The following is a 17,150-nucleotide window of genomic DNA, read 5'->3' as shown; positions in this document are numbered from 1 at the left end:
GCTCTCCTCCCATTGCAACCAATGAGACTTTTATCACTGACTTCAGCGGGAGCAGAGTTTGGTTCATCCTGAGTACTTTTGCAAAGCTCACCCTTAAGCTCCCTGAACCTCCGTTTTTATAGTGTGGAGGAATTGGAAATTCCCCTTTAAATAGTGTGTGAGCCCTCTTGTGGTGCTCACTATGTTCTATGCTTTACAAACCGGGCGGAGCAGCAGTATGTGTATGCAGATAGACCACGGGTGTGTAGCTAGTGAACATGGTTATTGGGACCCCCACTGGGCCGGTGTGGTTTCTACGTGTTATTTGGTTGCATAAAGAACAAAAGATTGATGAAACGTGCGGAATCAGAGCTAGGTATTATCTGTAAATGTGGCATAAGAATCCTTCCTTTCCCGCAGCGTCTGTAAACTCATCGGGGCAGGCACCGTTTTCTTTTGTGTCTGTACCTAGTACCATGGGGCTCTGATCTTGGATGTGAGGAGGCCTCTATTTGTTCCTATGATATATACTAGTAATATGAATGCATTGGGTGAAATGACCGGGGTTATTTAAGGAACCAGCTGTCAGGTAGGGTTTTGTGTGCTGTGAAGGAGATTGCAGTGAGAGCAAAGAGCCGTTTGGTGGCACAAGAGAGCCAGCTAGAAAGGAGGGGCTAGAAATCGTTGGTGTTTCTCGTAAAGGTCACTGGTACGCTGCAGCTGCCGGGCGTGGTGTTATGCCTTCCTCGAGCCCCCCAAGAATGACACAGCGAGAGAGAAACCCGTGCGCTGATTTTTGAATGCAGTGCTGAATTCCTTGCGCAGATGCCAAACTGCCTGCCTCTCCCTAGCCTTCTCTTTGCGGACGAGGGAGGCATCTGAAACGTGAAATCCTGGGATTTTCCATAGCCAAGAGGGCTGGGACCACAAGCTGCAAATTTCAGTGGATCAGCACATATCGGAAATCTTCCAAGATTGCAAATCTGGGAGTTGCTCTGGGATGGCCCAGCCAGTTTGGGACAATTTGCAGCACGGGCCTTGAGCATCGGGTCAAAGAAGCAGAACCGTAGTCGAACACAAGTGAAGGTGCAATCAGAGGCGGGGGTGTTTTTCTTGCCAACTAACCCAAAATGTTTGGGACTTTAAAGAGCAAACATTGAATCGGGGACAAATGCGCACAAAGGATTCATGGGAGCGATGCTTCAATACGCAGCGATTCCTTCTCTGCGGTTATGTTCGGTAATGAAATCAAAATGAATATTAATCAAGTTGCAAAGAGCAACTAGCTAAAAGGATTCAGGATGATGCAAGCCACCGGCAGAAGGAAGGTATGTTCCAGAAATAGAAGACACCCCTGATGTCTTGATTTCTGCCGTCTCCTGAGAAAAATACCAAGACACAAATCTCCTAAAGTGACCATCCTCAATGTGCAGGAATATTTGCTGTCTCTTCTTATGTGCATGGAGGGAAATCCCTGCTTCAGTTAGCATTGCTGGCAGAGTCTATGAAAATCAGGTTTTGGCATTGAAAAGACATGAAAAATAAGGGGGCGTGCAGAGACATCATGAAAACCACAGGAGGGAGGAATCGATCTGACTAAACCCAGTGTGCAGGTCCGTAAGGACAGAGATTTGTGGATATAATTTTATTCCACCAGAGAATCCCGAGAACTGCTTTTTAGTCCATCTGCATGTTTGACACTGGACTAGGTGCGGAGGGTGGGAAGTCACAGCAAGATTCCAATCTCTGCCCCACGTCTAGCAGGAAATTCCTTTCTGCGGCCCCCCAACATGCCTACCTCCAACCCCGGAGCGGAGTATTGGATTGACGGGTCCCACCGCAACTCTGCCCTGGAGGACTTCTACACGATGGGCCCGGAACTGGGAAGGTAACGGTTTGAGGTTATCGGATTTTGATTCGTGGCGTGGGTGAGCTTTGCGTCTCTTGCTCCTAACGGTGCCTCTTGCAGTTGGGGGTCAAGTGCACGGGACGGGTAGGTCAAGAGCCTGGAGTGAAATGTGGAGAGGGTCTCCCAATGGATGGGAGAGAGGGGCGAATTGTTTTCATTAGATCGTGCAAACCAAGCCCAGGACCAGGATTATATCTGGTAGGCGATGAGGGAGATCAGTTCAGGGTTTATAGGACTGGGCCTTTCCTTCTCTGGAGCCTGACCCTGTAAAGAGTAGAGTGTCTTCAATGGCTCTTGATTGATGTTCAGATAATTCCCTACTCTCCCACCTTCTTAGGCATGTCAAGAAAGGAGCTCTGCCATGAGTCCCCAAGCGGAGGGGTGCCTCCTCCCTGTAAAAACGGGGTAAACAGGGAAGTGGCAAAGTTTGCAGACGATACAAAATTACTCAAGTTAGTTAAGTCCAGAGCTGACTGCGAAGAGTTACAAAGGGATCTCACAAAACTGGGTGACTGGGCAACAAAATGGAGGATGAAATTCATTGTTGATAGATGCAATGTAATGCACATTGGAAAACATAATCCCAACTAGACGTACAAAATGATGGGGTCTAAATTAGCTGTTACCACTCCAGAAAGAGATCTTGAAGTCATTGTGGAGAGTTCTCTGAAAACATCCGCAGCGGCATTCGAAAAAGCGAACAGAGTGTTAGGAACCATTAGGAAAGGGATAGATAATAAAACAATAAATACCATAATGCCACTATATAAATCCATGGTATGCCCACACCTTGAATACTGCGTGCAGTTCTGGTCACCCTATCTCAAAAAAGATATATTGGAATTGGAAAAGATACAGAGAAGGGCAACAAAAATAATTAAGGGCATAGAACAGCTTCTGTATGAGGAGAGTTTAAAAAGACAGGGAGTGTTCAGCATGGAAAAGAGACGGCTAAGGGGGCTATGAGAGAGGTCTACAAAATCATGACTGGGGTGGAGAAAGTGAACAGGGAAGTGTTATTTACCCCTTCACAGACCACAAGAATCAGGGGTCGTCCAATGAAATTAACAGGCAACAGGTTTAAAACAAACACAAAGAAGTATTTCTTCACACAACGCACAAAGTCAACCTGTGGAACTCCTTGCCAGGGGATGTTGTGATGGCCAAAACTATAACTGGGTTCAAAAAAGAACTAGATAAGTTCCTGGAGGACAGGTCCATCAATGGCTATTAGCCAAGATAGTCAGGGATGCAACCCCATGCTCTTGATGTTCCTAAGCTTCTGACTGCCAGATGCTGGGGCTGGATGACAAGGGATGGATCATTTGAAATTGCCCTGTTCTGTTTGTTCCCGTTGAAGCATCTGGCACCGGCCACTGTCAGAAGTCAGGATACTGGGTTAGATGGGCCTTTGGCCTGACCCAGTGTGGATGTTCTATGTCCTTAAGCACCAGATAGTTCAGGAATTGATAACAAGGACCAGAGCCTTGGATTTGAATCTGCCCCATTTTGCAAAGGAAGTTCTGTAAAAGTGGTTACTCCCTGCCCGGGCCTTGCGGGGCTGATGTGCAATGGGTGTGGTGGGTCTCAGTCCAAGTCTTACCGGGCTTTTGTCCACTATCACAACTGGTGCTCACCAGCTCTCTTGTCAGTCTGGACTATAAAGCTAATGACAGCGGCTGTGGAGAGCTCATTCGGTGGCCAGACCTGCAACTTCTTTCTGATAGGTCCTAACAAGGAGCGGTGCTCTCATAACGGGCAGGGCCTGTGCCCTGCTTTGTTTATGTCGGGACTTGTGCTAAACCGGGGTGAAATTTCCAGACTCGTCTCTATGTCGGAGAAAAATGAGATTTTAAAGTAAGCCAAACGTTGTGCTTCAAACCCTAGAATGTGTCTTTTTGAGCAATCGTTTTCTCCAGCGAGGGTCACTTATTCTTATTATTTCTTATTTGCATTGCAGTAGCGCATAAGGGGGCCGCTCAGTCAGGGATCCAGGCCCTGTGGTGCTAGGCGCTGTACAAAGCAATAACATAGACAGTCTCTGCCCCAGAGAGCTCACACAATGCGAAGGGTTCATTGATGTCAATGGAAAGGCTCCCCTTTACTTCAGTGGGCTTTCGATCAGGTTCTAGGTGATTCAATGGACAGATGGGATGAAGGGGGCGGGGCAGAGGGTTTGGGCCCTTACCAAGAAATGGGCAATTTGCAAAACCCAGCTCTGGGGCTTGGTTCAGATTGGAAGTACCCCCTAAAGTTCAGGCGAGTTTGAAGCTGGAATGTTGAAGCCCTCCTGTGGTCTCGGCCTTCTAGACCAGCTCTAGAAGTTGCCTGTAAGTAATTTGCATTGCAAATATCCATGTAACATAAAAGTCTGATGGAAGCATAGGCAGGAAGTGCGAACGTAAAACTAAAAACCTGCCCTTAAATACATGTCGCCGACTCTCGTGATTTTGTCACGAGTCTTGCAGTATTTGGTGCTTTTCCAAAAGCGCCTGCTCCTGGAGTCAGGTGATTAGGTGAGACTCTCAGCTTCCATTTAAACAAAACAAGCGTCTAGCCCTCATGGCTGCAGAGAAAAGCTTGCAAACATGAAACTTAAAGGCTCAGAACCCAGCAGACAAACGTAAGATCTTGGGGCCATCTTTTTGGTTAGTGTTTGCACAGCACCTAGCGCAGGGAGGTTCTGGTCCATGAATGGGGCTCCTGGACGCTACCACAACGGAAGTAAATAAATAAATAGAATCAATGCACCAAACAACATCATCATTTTCCAAAAGAGGTTTTTTTTTATTCTCATCATTGGTAAGCCAAAAACGCATGAGGCTGGAGGGCTGGGCTTGCAATTTGTGCATATTTGGGGTTGGCAACCCTGTACCCTGCTGTGTCTAGCTGTTGCAGCTCCCATTGGTTAAGAACAATCCTCAGGGCCTGATTTTCTAAAGCACTGGCATGCGGCTGTCAAAGGAGGTTGTGAATCCCCAGCACCACTGAGTACCAGGCCCCCCGTGCTTACAGAGCCCTGTACATCTACCTGGACGACAGGACTTTCTTCAGATGGGGGAAGTGAGCAGACTAGCGCTTCAGTCTCTTGGGCCAAGGCTGCATATTCCAGGTCAGATCCAAAGAAGTGCCAAGCACCAGCAATTGCCTTCAGTAGCATTAGCAAGCGCTTTGGGTCTCTCAAGATGAGACCATTACAATCCAGGGCAGGGCTCGGGTCATCCTCGCTGAGACTCTTAGACAACTCTGCCATGGTTAGGGTTGTGTAATGAAATGAGACTCTCTGGGTGTGTCTACACTGCAGTAAAACGCCTTCAGCTGGCCCGGATCAGCTGACTTAAAGGGGCTTGGGTTGTGGGGGCTATAAAATTGCAGTGTAGACATTCGGGCTTATATTCCATGGTCCTTTGTGGTTGCAGAGGATTGTGGGATTTGGGTCATGGGAAGAAACAATGAGAGATTTGGGGCTGGGTCTACTATAACTGGATGCTACAAGGTAAATTCAGGACCAAATTTAGGAGCCTTCAGATTAGTGCTGGCTGGAAAACCAGACTTGGTTCCACAAACATGTCCAACCTTTGCCAGTTGGAAAACAGTCAGAAAAACCCATGATTTTTGAACAAAAAATTTCAAAAATCCCCCCCCCCCAAAAAAAAAGTCAGTTTCTCAACATTTGCCATTTTAAAATGTTGAAAAAATATTTTTTTGCCAGAAATTTTTTTTTCCCACCAAAAAATCCCCAAAATGTGTTTTTTTTTTTTTTTTAAATCTAGATTTCCTTGTGAAAAAACTTCCAAGGGAAAATGTGACCAGCTCTATTGAAGACAATTTTCTGTCAGCGGACAGTGGAAGTCAGATTTTGCTGTCATCCCAGTGGCTTCTCTTGGGAATTAATTCTTCTTTGTTTGATTAAAACAATGAGCAATCTCCAAGCCTTGTGCAGATCAATGACCAATTGAGAACCTCATGGCTGTAATCCCTGGGAATGCCCTGCCCTTGGGTAGTTACTGCTAGTGATCAAAATGAAAAAGGGAGGGAAGGCAACAAACCACAGATGTGGGTATTTTTGGTTTTAGGACCAACATTGTTTCAAACTGTTGCCTACAAGGGCTTTCTAGAGAAGGAACCTTTGTATTTTTAACCAGCTAGCTCGCTTGCCTCGTGAGTTTCCCGTTCAATGCTAACCGGTCATTATTAAACAACCTAATATAAAAATGAAAAATCTGCAAATGCACAAAGGAAATTCTTTCTTGGAAGTGGAGGTGAGATTGGGCAGGTTTAAAATGTGCATTAATATTAGCGATAGGTCCTGAGAGCTGTTCCAGTAAATACAGTTTAGGAATGTTTTAAAGCACTTATATTTTTATCCTGATCTGTGCAACAAGCGTAACTGAGCCTGTGTGTGTAAATCCTTAATTAGGGACTCTTTTTAAAAGCTGATTCTTTTTTCTTCCTTGTGACCTGTTAAACCCTATCATGGCCACAAGCACAGAAGAGCTTTTAAATCTGTTTGCTTTTCAGCTATCTGCTACCAGAGCTCAAGAGACTCAAGAAATGCGCAAGGAGTAGAAAGGGGCAGGAACAACTGAGGTAGGATGGTGCACTGATTAGGGCACCTAACTTCAGCGTTAGGAGACCTGAATTTAATTCCCTGCTCTGCCACTGACTGCCTGTGTGACCTTGGGCAAATCACTTAACCGCTCCAGGCCTCAATTTCCCATATGTAAAATGGGGATATTAGCAAGGCCCTGCCTCCCAGGGGTTGTGAGGGTAAATGCATTGGCAGGTTGTGAGGTGCTCTGATGTTATGGTTATGGGGACCATAGATATACCTTAGAATGGCAGCTGTAGAGAACTGGAAATGAAATAGCTCTGTCGGTTTTCACTTCATATCCCTGCCCATCCACAAAGGCACCAGGCTATTTTAACAGGACCGGGTTCAGGCACCAGCCCTCCAAGCATGTGCTTGGGGCGGCACCTGGAGGGGGCCGGCGCTCACCCGGGGAGAGCAGGGCCGCAGCCGGGCTCGCCGCCCTCCCCCCGGAGCTCTGGCCTGCCGGGAAGAGCGGGGCCACCCTCCCCCAGTGCTCCGGCTGGCCAGGGAGAGTGGGGCCGCAGCCGGGCTCGCCGCCCTCCCCCCGGCACTCCGGCCAGTCGGGGAGAGCGGGGCTGCGGCCGGGCTCGCCGCCCTCCCCCCAGCGCTCCGGCCGGCCGGGGAGAGTGGGGCCACGGCCGGGCTCGGCGCCCTCCCCCACACACACATGCTCCCCGCAGGGGAGGGGGGGCGGCGGGAGGCTTTTTTGCCTGGGGTGGCAAAAAAGCCAGAGCCGGCCCTGTATTTTAAGGCCTGATCCAACACCCTTTGGCATCGACACCTACTGACACTGGTGGCTTTGGATCAGGCCCTTAGAGAACAACGCTCTGCACAGCTGCCGACAAAGTACCTTCGTGTCACTGGAGCAAAAGCTCGGCTATTTCTTTCCTTTTTTTTTTTGCACTCGTAGCTCTTCAGTGTCCGGAGCCTGAGCCAGCAATCCTTCACACGCACAAGTAGCCTTTACTCACGTGACTAAACCCATTGATTTAAGGCCCAATCCTGCACTACTGAAATCAATGGAAAGTTCACCACTGGACTGGGGTTGGGTGTGATTCACCCGCCATGCACAGGGTCACTATAAGACATGCAGCCTTCAAGCCCCACTTAAGCCTTCAAAATAGGGTATCGCTATTGCATGGGTTTTGCACTGGCTGTGTGCATGGGGGGGTCAGTTTCGCCCCCACGTGAATGAGGGTTTGCCCGTTGTCTCCAGCCGCTCTTGATTTAGCAGGTGACAACGTTCAGCGCTTTGCTGGCCCTAAATCCTGACATAGCATTCCACTGTTTGACCCCATTCCATTGCTGTGGTAGAACTTCCAGTCCATTGACTTCCCTGGGAGCAGGACAGGACCCAGTCTCGAATAGAAACACTAACAAAGCTCTTAACTCACTCACCACAGCTCAGATGCGCTGCTAGACAGAGCTGTGCAAAGAGCCGGTTTTTCGGTTCACTGGCAGTTTGGCAAAATTGGAGGGGAAATCGTTTCAGGATGATCCGAAATGAATGTTTTTGACTTTTTCAGCAAGTCAGAAAGCAACAACAACAAAATAGTTTCAGGTCAAACTGAATGTTTTGTGTAGATTTTGAGCTTTTTAAAATGTTTTCTAAAAGTAAAACTGAAGGCAATTTTATTGACAAATCAACCCGTTCCCTTTGGAAAATATCAAAACAAAACATTTTGATTTCTTCAGAATTTTGTTTGTTTCCCGACCAAAACAATTCAGCAAATTCGACGCAAATTCATAATGTATTTCGGTCGACCCAAATCTGCATTTTGGCCCCAAAAAAGTTTTGGTCGAAAACTTTTGCCCAGCTCTACTGTTCTATTCATGAAAAACCCTGGAAGGGCAGAGGAAAAAACCCAGGTTGCCAGTAAAAACCAGAGGCAAAGAACAAGTGGAGTGTCTGTTAGCTCTTGGCTTTGTGTCGCCAGATATTAATACCGCAGACATGTGGATTTTATTAATGCTTTGTCTGAGAAAGATAGCCCAGCAATCAGGATGAATGAGCTCCAAGGGAACTGAATTTAAATTTCATTTCTATAGACTTTGGGAGGTTGTTTTACTCTCTGGCAAATGATGTGAAGCTAATACTTGAACTTGAAAATCCATCTGCATTAAGTTCCAAGGGCTCTTCAAGGATCATAATAACAGCCGATGGAGAGTCCATTCCATGAGTCAGTTACCCTTCTTGTCAAAGACAGGGGGCCGATTCTCAGTTACTCCATTCCTGCACTTGATGGGTAGAGTTGGGAGATTATGGGGGCTTTAAGATACTTTTGTGTTCCCTCTATTCTTGCAACATCCAGCCCCTGGTGTAATTTAGAGCAGTCTCAGGGCTGCTGTAACTTATGTTGTGTCCCCGGGCCCCCTGTGGGAAGCAGACAACAGCTGTAGGGCTTTGCACTCCATCCATACTCCAACACAGCCCCCATACCAGGAGCTAGGAGCAGGACTGATGCAGAGTCTTGACATCAATTGTGCACTGGCAAGGGGTATTCTCAGGGAGTTTTACGGATTACGAGAGGACTCAAGCATAGGGAGGTGGGTTGTAGAGGCCCTGTAGCAGAAGTGGCAGTCAAGGAGTTAATTCCTCCCACACACGTGTTCTGCCTTCAGCAGGAAGGGCGTGGGGGGGTGGGATGCGTATGGAGAGGTTTGGCACCAACACGTCAGGGATGAGAGACAAGGGGAAAAGAGCCCAGACCGCAGCTGTCAGTGATGTCCTTGGGAATTGTCATACGGGCTCAGCACCGTCTCAGTATTTGGCCCAACAAGCCAGGTCCAGGGCCCAGTCCTCCATCAGGCTGCCCCTCTCACAGTTGTTCACCCCAACCCAAAGTGGATGTACAATACTCCCGGTCGTACCTGGGTCGTTCTTACTACAGCTGCTCTCTGGAGTGTGAAGCAGTCTCAGGTCTGCTGAGTTTAGTGGGGGGGAATAGTTCTGTTCCTTTAAAACAGGGATACACAGACCACTCGGGGAGCTGCAAGTTGCCTCTTCATGTGCCTCCTGCAGCTCTTTGCAACACATGCTATTAAAATGCTGGGTGATTTAATTACTAACCAAGCTAAGGTATTAACCAATCAGGATGCTTGTACGATGTTATTAACCAATCGTAGGTGATAAAATAATAATACTTCGTCATTTTAATGTGAGAACTGAGAATATATATAATAGTATATAAACGAAATATTTCCCCTGCCATACTGTTTAAACATGAATATATAGTACGATAGACAATGAAACACGGAATTCACACTCCTGAGGCTCTTTTGGGTAACGTTGATCTCTGATTTGGCTCCTGAATCACTGAAGTCTGAGTATCACCACTTTGAAACAACAGCACAACTAAGATCTGTTGTGTTCTGTGTAAGTCCTTATACCGCACTCAGCACTGCAGTATCTCAGCGCCTTCCGATAGTGTCCTTTGATTTCAGTAAAGCATTTGTAACACCGGCCTTTGTAAGAGTGGATATTTATAGCCTGCTCCGGCCTTTGTTTTTATTTACCATTATGTATTTCTTTGTGTTGCGATAGCGCCGAGGAGCTCCCGGCACGGCCAAGGACGTCATTGCACTGCGGGCTGCACAGACACCGAACAAAAAGTCAGCCTCTGCCCCCAAAGAACTTACAATCAAACTCAAGGACGTTTTATTTACCTAGCAATGGAAGTTTTCGGCGGCCCACTCCGCCACTGCAAATCCGGGGCCCTGAACCGGCTTTGTCACCTCCTAACCTGCACATACCTGTGCTGCCACTAGAGAGAAATTGCAACGGGGGATGAGGGGATTCGAATGTGGGTGCAATTGAAATGTCCAGATTTCAATCAAATTAATTTTGTTCCTTCCCAAAAAACCCTCTGTCTGTATTGTCAGTCCTTCGCCTCTCTCTCTTTATTTTTTTCTTTCACAACTTGAAACGCCAAGTACTGTATGTAATCTGGGGTGATAGAAGACCCTTCTCCACATGCATTTGTCACTTAGTGCCACGCTGCCTCTGGTGCATTGAAACTGACCGAGCAGAACGCCTTCTGCAGACTGATTTGTAGCCGATAGTTTCTTCTAATCAAACAGTGAATCACAGCACTCAGCTTAAAGGGGGGGTGGGGGGAAATCCATAAAGCGGGGTTTCAAGGCCATTATCCGACAAATGAGCATAGACAAGTGATATTTATCAGGCGCGGGGGAGGAGGGCTTTGGAATATTGCACAAATCAGTTCCAAAGACAGACTGGATTGAACAAAAAATGGCCAACCAGCGAGTGAGGTAATAGTTTATTCCGGGTAAAAATTAATTGCTGAAGGATATTGCCATGAGGAAGAAAAGATAGGCCCTGAGTCTGAAATCTGATCTACATGGGTCCTGGGTCTACCTGATATGACTTGCAGGATCAGGGCCTTAAATCTCATATGTTTGTTTGATTAATGGTGGGGAAAATGTGGATTTTTATCCTGCTTTCAGTGTCATATAAGTATAAAATTAAAATGTCTACATCTCAGTGATGTAAGATGAGAAATTGCAGCTGGATTCTCGATCAGTGCTGAGTACAACATGCAAAATCCTGCTGTGTCTTAGTAGTGGCGGCGCCCTCAGGTGAGAAAAGGTGCAGCAGGGAACCTCTTCAATTCCATCTGTGCAGGAACGAGGGTGACTAGAGTCTTTGCTTGCATGTTAGACTGGGAGGCCCTAACAAAGGGGAGGGGGCCAGCCAGCCTGGAGCTGTGGCCATGCCTGCATGCTTGAGGCCTGATTTGCAGTTATTTTGGACCTGCTCTTGGGGCAGGGATGACTTTCAGCCATCTTTGTGCTCGCTGTATTCTGGGGTTATGGAGGCCCTGGGAGTAAGTTAGAGCGGCCTCAAGGCTGCTCTAATTTACACTTTGTTTCCCTTGGCCCCTGGGAAATAGGGCAGCTGCAGGGCAGTACACTGGTCCAATCACAACCCCCAATCCAGTCCCTCAGCTTGGGGCTGGGAGCAGGGTGTGCATAGAGCCCGCAGCACACCAGCCAGCCCTCTGCACTGGTAGGATGGCCCTGGAATGCCCTGGACCCGGGAGCATCTCACAATAGCCAGGCCAAAATTCGGCCCAATAGTCTTTGGCTCCTCCTCCACAAACGATGATATTGGATAAAGTGTACACTCGCATTAGAAGCAAATCCAGTCTTTTTTCAACAAATTCCATCGTTTCACACTTTCCAGTCATCTGTAAAACAAACACAATTATATCTCCATTCACAGTCAAGGTTGATTACAGATATTTATTCAGAGCTTTAAGTAGAAGTAGAAGATGACTCTTTTCTGGAAGCTCAGAGACTGGGCCAGCGATACGGACTGACTGGGGTGTAGCTAATTTGTCTAAATCCTGCCGCTGCCCCTGATAATGTTATTGGAAAACACAAAGGGTAAGAGGCTCTTGCGTGTAGACTGACACGCAAAACTGAGCATCTCTTAAACTCTGAGCTGATTATTTGTAAATGATTATACTAAATGCAGGATTTGGGCTCTAAAGTAGCCATGCAGAACGTTCACCTTGAACGGTAGAGGGATGAGACACATCAAAGTCTGGTGTTGGATTCAAACTTTGCACGGGTGGCGATAGGTTCAGGATGCAAAGTTCTGTTCCTAGCTCTGCCACTGAGTCGCTGTGCAACCATTTGTGCAATGGGAAGAATAAATACGGGGGGCAAAGAATCAGAACTGACACTTGATTCCCCCCCAAGACAAGAAAGTCAAAGGGTAATAAAATGTGTTCGATTACTCGGAGCGGGAATTAACCTGCTAAGAGGAATCCTGCATCAAAGCTGAAATTGCAAGGTTGTGCCATGGCGACACAAGCAATAGGCTGTTTTCACTGTCCAGGGGTTAGGAGATGTTGTGAACTAGATCTAAAAATTACTGGCAACTGACTGACACTGCGTGGGATTTTAAACGTAACGATTCCTCTTTAGTAACTTGAAGTGGCTTAATTTTATACACTGGTACCTTTCCTGGACCATTTTGCTGATCCTCAGAAAACTGGAAAAGCATTTTGGGGGTCTAATGGTTAGAGCAGGTGACTGGGAGTCAAGACCCCTGGGTGCTGTTCCTGGCCTTGGAGGGGAGGGGGAATCAGGACTCCTGGGTTCTATTCACAGCTCTGCTACTGGCAATACTAGGTGTCCTTGGACAAGTCACCTCTGTTTTCCCTGTACAGTGGGAAGAGCAGCACTTATCTACCTCATAAGGCTGCTGTGAGCCTGAATACACGTGTGCAAACACTATGGGGGACAGTGTTTGCGGCTCTTCCAGGAAGCCCTGACCAGAGCCCGGGAGCGGGAGACGGAGGCGGCTTAAAGATGCAGCCGAGCTTGTTACGCGGCGGCCACTGCCCTCACCCACCTTGGAAAAATAACCAGCATCAGTCCCAGAGGCACAGCTCAGTCCATGCTCTTCCCCCAGCCCTCGTCGCTCTGGCACGTGCGTTCCTGAACCTGCTCTGCATGCTCACATCCACTGCCTGCCCTGGCGATTAGGGTGACACCCCAGCAAAGCACAACCACCCCAGGGAGCCCCCTTGGAGGGGCCCCAGGCGAGACTAGTGGGAAGAAGACTTGTCTGCAAAGCTCCTTGCCTGGCAGTTCTTCCTGGTTAACGGATGGCGGGCGTGTAGGGTGACCAGACAGCAAGTGTGAAAAATCGGGACGGAGGTGGGGGGGTAATAGGCGCCTATATAAGAAAAAGCCCCAAATATCAGGACTGTCCCTATAAAATTGGGACATCTGGTCACCCTACGGGCGTGCCTTTCATGGCGCAGAAGCCACCTGACTCCTTGTCTCGGAATGACGAGACCCACTCCTGGCTGCTGTGTAAGCGGTGAAGGCACAAAAGAGGGGCCGGGTGGGAAGGGCCACGGGCTAGTCCTCCCAGATAATCCTCTTGACGATTTAGTTATTATTTCTGTAGTGCACTGGGCCTGAAGAGCTTATAGCCTGCCCTGGTTTGCAAACTGATGCCAGCCCCTGGATGTTCGCTCTCACTGCAGTTTAATACACAGTTTTGTACCAGTAGAACTAGGACAGGGAGGGAGGTTATTTTTTATTATCAGTATACTTTTACCCTCTGCGGATGGGTTATACAGATATAAAGGTGTCCTATACCAGTATAGATTATGGGACCTTGGGACCATAGTTTGGGACTTTGGGTTTTTTTTTGCCTTCCTCTGCATGGGGGGTAGATTGCCTGCTGGGATCATCTGGCCATGTCTCACCTAATCAATTCCCTGCCATTGCAGGGGCTTTGGTGCACCTCTGTCCCTCCTGTTCTCTGCCTGGGGTGTGTAACAGGGTGGTCTCCTGGGGACTAAAATGCCTTGGTTTAACTGCAGTCATTGGGCTCAACATGACATTGGATGGCCTGTGCTCTGCAGGAGCTCAGACTAGATCTATTGATCCCTTCTGGCCTTAAATTCGAGGCCGCTATGAAACGACGGCTATAACGCCTTTACACCGGCATAACTGAGTCCACACGAGGAGTGCGCTTTAATTATATCATCTAGTTAAAACTATGCAACTTCTGTGTGGAGACAACCCCTAAGAGGTGCTTTGGGCCTGGTCTAACCACAACGTTGCATGAATTTAACTGGAAGGTATGATTTTCAACTGATTTAATTAATCCAAGCCAAAACCTTGTGTGGACGCTTAATGTGATTTAAACCCGGCCTGTTTCCATTTTGATTCATTCGAAATTGAGTTCAGCACAATGGGCATAAGCCGAGTGTAAATGACATTGAGGGTGTCCATACAGGATTTTATCCTAGTTTGAAATAACACTTTTAGGGAAACTGGTGCAGTTTAGAAGGTAGGCAAGGAGGCCACATTTCCAGAAGCATCTAAGAGACTTAGGATCCTAAGTCCCGTTTTCAAAAGTGCCTGAGGGCCAAATGTTTAACGGTATTTAGGTGCCTAAAGATGCGGATCAGGACCTAGTTGGAAGTGGATTAAGCTAAGCAGGAATAAGTGTGTCTACACACGGAGGTATTCAGGAAGAGATATTGCAGTTTAAATGCACACTTTCCAGTGTAGAGAAGCACCTAGACGCCAATGCCCCAGCCACTTTTGAAACGGGACTTAGGCTCCGAAACCAGGTACTCTTGAAAATGTTACTCTGCCTTATCTGAATGGTGGGTAATCAGGGCTTAGGGCTTGTAGCGCAAGGTCCTCCACAGGTAAGGGAGACATCGCGGGCTCTGGTTTCCCCCCGCACTCCAGCTGAAGTCAGTGGCCCAGCGGCCCTGCCTCGGAGCTTACAGTGTCAGTAGAAGACAGCAGCTACCAAGGCCCCAGAGGGCCCTGGTGCAAATATAATTTAGGGACCCCCTTGCTTCCTCATTACGAAATCCACCCTCTTTGAGCTTCCCCATAGCCCCAGTCCAGCCTGCTGTACATCTCTGGACCCTCAGCTGGTTCCCCCATAGCCACAATCCAGATCTCCCACACCTTAGCCCCTGCCTAGCTTCCCCCCAGCTCCCTTGCAGGCCCTCTGCAGACCTGCAGCTTGTCCCCTGGCTCCCCTTGGTCCCCTCCAGCTCTGATCCCATCCTCCCAGCTCTCCCTCATCCCACTCCAGCCCTCAGCTCTCCCAGCCCCAATCCAATCACCCCACCAGGACCTTTGAGCTCCCCTCCTGCCCCCACTTCTCTGATCTACTTCCCAGCCCCATGTCAGACCCCCACAAGCGCCCCCCACAAGCTTCCTCCCATGGTCCCTGCTCTGCTCCCAGACCCTGCAGCTCTGCTCCACCCCCCTGAGCTGTGCTCCAACCCCCTTTCCTTGCCCTCCTCAGCTCTTATCCAGCCCCCCATCTCCACCCAGTTCTGCTCCAACCTCCTGCCCCAAGCAAAGTGGCCAAGGCTTTCTGCCTTGCACTCCACCTCTGAGGGCCACATCTTCCATCTCTGCCCCCCACCCCTCGCACATCCCCTGATGCTGCTATTTCCCCCACACCTTCTCCATGCATCCTTGCTGGCTGCTCGTGCCCAGGGTCATCCTGGATGGAAGGGCCCCCCTTCCCAGCCACCCCCTGCCACTGGGGGCCAACAGGCCCTGCTCTCACCCGGTGCCCACTCTGATTGGGCCCCCATAACCTCGTGGGTCCCGCCCCACTGTAGCTATGCCCTTGGTGGAAGAGGTATGGGCCAGGCGTGAGGTTGGAGGGTGACGGACCGAGCCTGTTACAATTTGGAAGGTGATAGGACGTTGAGAGACAATTGCCCTTTGACAAACGAGTCCCCAGGCAAACCCCATTATATAAACCACAGCCTTTCCAAATAGCCCGGGCGCTGGAATCAGGGGCGGCTCCAGGCACCAGCGCACCAAGCGCATGCCTGGGGCGGTAAGCCGCAGGGGGGGGCCTGCCGGTCGCCTTGAGGGCAGCAGTCAGGCTGTCTTCGGCGGCATGCCTGCGGGAGGTCCGCTGGTCCCGCGGCTTTGGTGGCAATTCGGCGGCGGGTACACCGAAGGCGCAAGACCGGCGGACCTCCCGCAGGCATGCCGCTGAAAGCCGCCTGACCGCCGTGCTTGGAGCGGCAAAATACATAGAGCCGCCCCTGGCTGGAATGCAGCCTCTCTCTTTCTTTTGACACACACAGCATTGGGTTACTACCACTGCTTGCTTTGTAATGAAAGAGGCGCCGGGCCTCAAGCAATATTTTTACTTTCGGACCAGATGCAGCAACCCGCAGGTGCCGGGGCTATGAACGGCCAAGCCTAGAGGTGCCGGGGTTGAACCCCGGCACAAATTAAGTGCTGGTTACTACCCTCCTCACCTTAGGGGCTGGATAGTTCGAAGTCACAATTCAGCGGAGCCCATTCACCGCCTTTGCGAAAACGTGATGGAACAGAACGGGTCGGCGGTGCTCCGGAGACAGCTTGCTCTCTGCAACCAAAGACTAAGTGGATTTGCAAATGGCCTAATGACCAGGGTCCAATCCCACCTGATTGGGTTTGTTTGTGAGGGGGAGATGGGGCGTTTGGGTTTGCTCCTCGGGGGTGACCGGTCGTGTCTGCAAGAGGAGAGGAGCTGAATTGAAAAGTTCCTCCAAGGCTGGGGAAAGTGGTTGATCAAACTCTGCGGTGTGCGTAGCCTTCCTCGTGTCGGTCTTCGGGGCTGCTGGCCCAGGCGCTGCCCAGAGCCGGTGTCTTGTTGCGTAGGGATGCACGGTGTCGTGGGAAGTGGAGTGTGGCAGTGGAGTGTGGCAGGCCGTGGCTGCCAGCAGGCCAGATTGCCGTGTGACTGTTAAATGCAAGCTCTCGCTGCTTTAATGCAAAGAACACACGCATCATTAAAGGCAGCATATAGGGGTACGTCCACACTTCCAGCTGGAGGTGTGAATGGTGGCTCGGGATTGTACTCAGGGCAGCTAGCCCCTCCCAACACTCGCACCACCCACTATATTTTTAGCATGGTAGCTCCTAGTGCAGGTATGTCTCCACCAGCTCAAAGTGGGGGCGTAACCAAATAACCCCAGACTGTCCTGGGCTCCAAGTACTAGCCGGGGAGTCAGGAGACCTGTGTCTAGTCCCAGCCATGGGCCTGGATGGCTGTGTGACTTGAGGTTGCTAATAAGAATGCTCTGTGCCTCAATTTGCCCATCTGTAAAATGGGGATGATCACACCCACCTGTG

At 49.3% G+C, this 17,150-nt stretch overlaps 1 protein-coding gene across 1 annotated transcript in view; it reads left to right on the top strand.

The window, feature by feature from the left end:
• The first annotated feature begins 682 nt into the window (after positions 1-682).
• The window catches only part of LOC117869013 (calcium/calmodulin-dependent protein kinase type IV-like), a 44,753-nt gene continuing 28,285 nt past the window's right edge, over positions 683-17,150 (top strand). The window contains exon 1 of the mRNA XM_034755472.1: positions 683-1,867. Coding sequence (XP_034611363.1) covers positions 1,770-1,867 — 98 coding nt within the window. The 5' untranslated portion in view covers positions 683-1,769. The remainder of the gene's footprint in view (positions 1,868-17,150) is intronic.

The sequence above is a fragment of the Trachemys scripta genome, chromosome 22 (assembly GCF_013100865.1).
Source record: "Trachemys scripta elegans isolate TJP31775 chromosome 22, CAS_Tse_1.0, whole genome shotgun sequence".
Classification (NCBI taxonomy): Eukaryota; Metazoa; Chordata; order Testudines; family Emydidae; genus Trachemys; species Trachemys scripta.
Note: the sequence above shows the minus strand (reverse complement) of the source record. Positions and strands in the feature narration are given on the sequence as shown.